The sequence below is a fragment of the Pseudoliparis swirei genome, chromosome 20 (assembly GCF_029220125.1).
Source record: "Pseudoliparis swirei isolate HS2019 ecotype Mariana Trench chromosome 20, NWPU_hadal_v1, whole genome shotgun sequence".
In the NCBI taxonomy this organism is placed as follows: domain Eukaryota; kingdom Metazoa; phylum Chordata; class Actinopteri; order Perciformes; family Liparidae; genus Pseudoliparis; species Pseudoliparis swirei.
Window position 1 is genome coordinate 2265437 of NC_079407.1, and position 5350 is coordinate 2270786.

A 5350-nucleotide genomic window follows, 5' to 3' on the forward strand; every position below is an offset into this window, starting at 1 on the left:
AGTCCTGGTCCTCTAGAGACCTCAGTGTAGTCCTGGTCCTCTCTAGACCTCCGTCAGTAAACAGACCCTCAGAGAGAAGGGGGTCTGGTTCTACAGAGTTCTTCTTAAAGCTCCTCGTCTCAGAGGCAATACCACATTAGTCCACAGAGGGCGCCAGAATCCAAAAAATGGTGTGTGTGTGTGTGTGTGTGTGTGTGTGTGTGTGTGTGTGTGTGTGTGTGTGTGTGTGTGTGTGTGTGTGTGTGTGTGTGTGTGTGTGTGTGTGTGTGTGTGTGTGTGTGTGTGTGTGTAACCCTCTGCCCCCCCCCCCCCCCCCCCCCCAGTATAACCTACACCGTGGGTCAGGGGAAGGAGGGGACCATCGACTTCACGCCCGGGTCGGAGCTGCTGGTGGCGAAGGCCAAGAACGGACACCTGTCTGTGGTGAGTTCAGGGAGCGTTCGGAAATCCAAGTGTCGAGTAAAAAAAAAACTTAAAGTGTAGCGCACAACGCGGCTCTGGAAATGTGGGCGTGGCCACAGACGTAAACAAACAACTGTCTCATTTCGAGTCGGACGATTGGTTCGCAGAGATATGTGACATCACTAAGCCCCGCCCACTTAATGGATGCATCCAAAATGTAATTTAAGACTTGACTTCTTTCTTTAATTTGATTCATGAGATCACAGATAATTATAATGTATTTTAAAATGTAGCTTACAACGTTTATTTTGGCAGTTATTGTTGTTTTGTTGTTTTTATAGGAAATATTTCCTCAAACCACTATCTCTTTTATTAAATTATAATAAGAGTCTCTTATCAATCAAGACATCAGTGTCCACAGTACAAGTTCCTGTTGTTGTCTCTGTTGACCTCTGACGTCTTGCAGACGGCTCCCCGGCTGAACTCCAGATGATTGACACTCGTACGACGTGCAGCGGACACCGTCTCCCATCCTCCAATCACGGGACCCGCTCTGCCTTCAGCCAATCAGGCGCCAGCTGTCACCGCACCGGTGACGCGCGCTTCCAATAAATAAAAAAAAGAAGAAGAAGAAAAAAGAAATCTCGTGAAACTAATGGATATATTTATGTTTATATATTATATATTTTTCGGGGGCAATTAATACAGTTTTTTGAATATTCTGATTTTATATACGAGGCCAAGGAATAACAAATATTTTTGGTGCACTTTTCTCGCGCCGCTCGTGTCGTTTTTAACTGTCGCTTTTATTTGGGAACAAGAAACCAAAGAGGGAGGAGTCAGGTGTGGGAGGAGTCAGGTGTTGATGAGTTGTTGCCCGTTGCCTCTTTTCTTTTTCTTTTTAAAAAAATCTTTTCTGCTCGATCTACAGGATTGATCGTCTCGCTGACGCGACGTTGATAACTCGGGATGAAGGGTTTGTTACGTAGGACGTGTGAGAGGAAGTGAGCAGAGCGGTCGTAGGTTTGAATCCTCGAGGGGGGGGGGGGGTGAGAGGGAAATGGAGAGCGTGGCGTGTTCATTGGCCGGGCGGTCGGGACTTTATTTGCTCTTTTGACTAATTTATTTCGCAGCGAGTCGAGCTGAAAAAATAAATAATACGACGCCATGACGCTCGGCTGAGTGGTTTTTAAACGTCTGAAAGCTTTTTGGGATTCTGTGTTCACGCAAAGAGAGAGAGAGAAAGAGAGAGAGAGGTCCCGTCTGAACTGTGCCACGAATCAAACTGACGATGTTTGTCTTTTAAATATAAATATTTGCACCTCTTTTTTGGTGTCTTGAAGCCAACGCTGAAGTGTCTTAAAGCTGCATTCTCTCTCCTGACCACCAGGGGGCGACTCCTCTGGTTGTATAGAAGTCTATGCTTCATGTGTTTAAGCTGCATTCTCTCTCCTGACCACCAGGGGGCGACTCCTCTGGTTGTATAGAAGTCTATGCTTCATGTGTTTAAGCTGCATTATCTCTCCTGACCACTAGGGGGCGACTCCTCTGGTTGTATAGAAAACATCATATCAGCGATTCCTGGCACAACTCAAAATGCGATTGGTCTCACGGTTGACGATCTCTGGGCGTGAGTTCTCTTCTTCATTTCTCTCTTCTCTCCATTCCTACAATCGGACGTCTTTAAAACATCTTTTAGACCAACGTCTAAAACTAAAACTCACAATTCGAAGCCGTGTTATTGAACTTTGAATCTGGGTTTAGCTATAAAACAACAACGAGTAGCTTAAGATGGAATCTACCGTTAGCTAAGCGTTGTCTCGATGTTAGCGATGTTTAAACTTGAGGAATATAAAACTTAAAGGGACAGTAGAACATTTAGTCAGATTATTTAGAAACAGATTATCAGTTTTATTTCCGTAAATATCTCGTAACTTTGACCAAAGACTGATCACAAATCATTTTTTTATATTCTTTTCGTTCTTTCGCTCAATCACTTCAAACCTTTTCTTTCTTTGTGTTTTTCTTTCGAGGCGTCGGGACTTAAAACGCACTATAAGCCAAAGGCCCGTTGATTAGTATTGATTGTGTGTGTGATTGATCCGTGATGGGGAGGGAGATCTGATCCAGATGTACAGTTTGTGTTCCGTGTTGTAAACCAGAAATTCAAAGTGTCATTTTTTGGGGGAGGGAAGAAACAAACGAAAGAAAAGCTTTTAATATTGTTTTTGTCAACGCAAACTTGTTCACGTGCCTTTTGTCGAACAGCAATACAGCCGGAGGTCGCGTGGGAGACTCTGTGCTCATAAGCTTTAACCTCAAGTCTGTCCCGTTGATTTTTACAGATGCACTCCTGTTGTCAGACTTACTGTATGCACCGACGTAGACATGTACCAACACACTAAAGGAGGAGATACTAAAGATTTGAGAAATAAAATTAAAAATAAAATGAGTATGGCTGGGTTTTTTTCATTTCGTTTGAGCTCTTATTTTGAAAGATATTCCCAATAAACTGTTTCCGTGGATAATTGTAGTGAAGTACCTGCAGGTTTGTCTAAATTTAAAGTATAAGCACTTTTACGTTTACTTCCAGCAGTGTGCAGCATGAAGTTCCTCTAGCAGCCCGCTAGGTGTCGCCCTCCGAGCTGAACAGGTGCACTCTGAGCTTCCGTGTTTCTAGGAACTGCACCTTAGGTATGAAGCTGGAGATAAACAGTTGAGTCACCTCGCAGGACATGTGAGTGTGTGTGATTATATATATACAGGACTGTCTCAGAAAATTAGAATATTGTGATAAAGTTCTTTATTTTCTGTAATGCAATTAAAAAAACAAAAATGTCATGCATTCTGGATTCATTACAAATCAACTGAAATATTGCAAGCCTTTTATTCTTTTAATATTGCTGATTATGGCTTACAGCTTAAGAAAACTCAAATATCCTATCTCTAAATATTAGAATATCATGAAAAAGTATACTAGTAGGGTATTAAACAAATCACTTGAATCGTCTAATTAACTCGAAACACCTGCAAGGGTTTCCTGAGCCTTGAAAAACACTCAGCTTGGTTCAGTAAACTAAATCACAAGTATGGGGAAGACTGCTGATCTGACTGCTGTCCAGAGGACCATCATTGACACCCTCCATCAGGAGGGTAAGACACAAAAAGAGAGGCGCAAAATCCAAGTTGCTTGAAATCCAGTGTGAAGTTCCCACAGTCAGTGATGGTTTGGGGAGCCATGTCAGCTGCTGGTGTTGGTCCACTGTGTTTCATCAAGTCCAGAGTAAATGCAGCTGTGTACCAAGAGATTTTAGAGCACTACATGCTTCCGCCTGCTGAAAAGCTCTATGGAGATGAGGATTTCATTTTCCAGCATGATCTGGCACCTGCCCACAGTGCCAAAACCACCAGTAACTGGTGTACTGACCATGGCATTACTGTCCTCGATTGGCCTGCCAATTCCCTGACCTGAACCCCATAGAGAATTTGTGGGGTATTATGAAGAAGAAGCTGAAAGACACCAGACCCAACAATGCAAATGAGCTAAAGGCCGCTATTGAAGCATCCTGGGCATCCATAAACCCTCAGCAATGCCACAGGCTGATTGCCTCCATGCCACGCCGCATTGATGCAGTAATCCGTGCAAAAGGATTCCCAACCAAGTACTGAGTGCATTAATGGACATTTTCAAATGTTTGATTTTGTTTTGCTGTTATAAATCTTTTTTTTACTTGGTCTGAGGAAATATTCTAATTTTATGAGATAGGATTTTAGAGTTTTCTTAAGCTGTAAGCCATAATCAGCAATATTAAAAGAATAAAAGGCTTGCAATATTTCAGTTGATTTGTAATGAATCCAGAATGCATGACATTTTTGTTTTTTTAATTGCATTACAGAAAATAAAGAACTTTATCACAATATTCTAATTTTCTGAGACAGTCCTGTATATATATATATATATATATATATAATGTATTTAATATATATTTCTTACTTTTTTTATTTATATATTTATTTTGGAAATAAATATAGATATTTAATTAATATTAAATGTGCAACCCAATAAAAAACTTGTTAGCATATATAACAATATATATATATAACATATATATATATATACACTACCGTTCAAAAGTTTGGGATCACCCAGACAATTTCGTGTCTTCCATGAAAAATCACACTTTTATTTATCAAATATAGTCAAGACATTGACAAGGTTAGAAATAATGATTAATATTTGAAATATTAATTTTGTTCTACAAACTTCAAGCTCAAAGGAAGGCCAGTTGTATAGCTTATATCACCAGCATAACTGTTTTCAGCTGTGCTAACATAATTGCACGGGATTTCTAATCAGACATTAGTCTTCTAAGGCGATTAGCAAACACAATGTACCATTAGAACACTGGAGTGATAGTTGCTGTAAAAGGGCCTCTATACACCTCTGGAGATATTTCATTAGAAACCAGACGTTTCCACCTAGAATAGTCATTTACCACATTAACAATGTAGAGAGTGTATTTCTGATTAATTTAATGTTATCTTTATTGAAAAAACAGTGCTTTTCTTAGAAAAATAAAGTCATTTCTAAGTGATCCCAAACTTTTGAACGGTAGTGTATATAGATAGAAGTTCCAGGTAGGACGTAAAAAGGTTTCCAATTGCAAAATAACAATTATGTTAAACTAATTGATCTGAATTAATAACATTGAAACGAACATTTCCTTCTTGTTGTATTTGTTTTATTGTATTTTCTATAATTGCAACAAAATTAAATGTAATTATTGTATTTTTTGAGAAACAATACACATGTCACAGTGCCGCGATCTGATTGGCTGCGGCCGTTCTCTAGCTCAGCCACGGGCCAATCAGCGGGCGGGGTTGTTTGTGTGCGCCGCTATAAAGCCGCAGCGATGAGGGATGGAAGGCAGAGGAACAGTGACTCAAA

At 40.2% G+C, this 5350-nt stretch overlaps 1 protein-coding gene across 3 annotated transcripts in view; it reads left to right on the forward strand.

Annotated features, from left to right (window-relative positions):
* The window catches only part of LOC130211239 (unconventional myosin-Ic-like), a 44537-nt gene extending 41683 nt beyond the window's left edge, over window positions 1-2854 (forward strand). For all 3 annotated transcript variants that reach the window (XM_056441971.1, XM_056441972.1, XM_056441973.1), the window contains exons 31-32: window positions 324-423; window positions 869-2854. In XM_056441971.1, coding sequence (XP_056297946.1) covers window positions 324-423; window positions 869-895 — 127 coding nt within the window. In that variant the 3' untranslated portion in view covers window positions 896-2854. The remainder of the gene's footprint in view (window positions 1-323; window positions 424-868) is intronic.
* Window positions 2855-5350: the final 2496 nt, after the last annotated feature.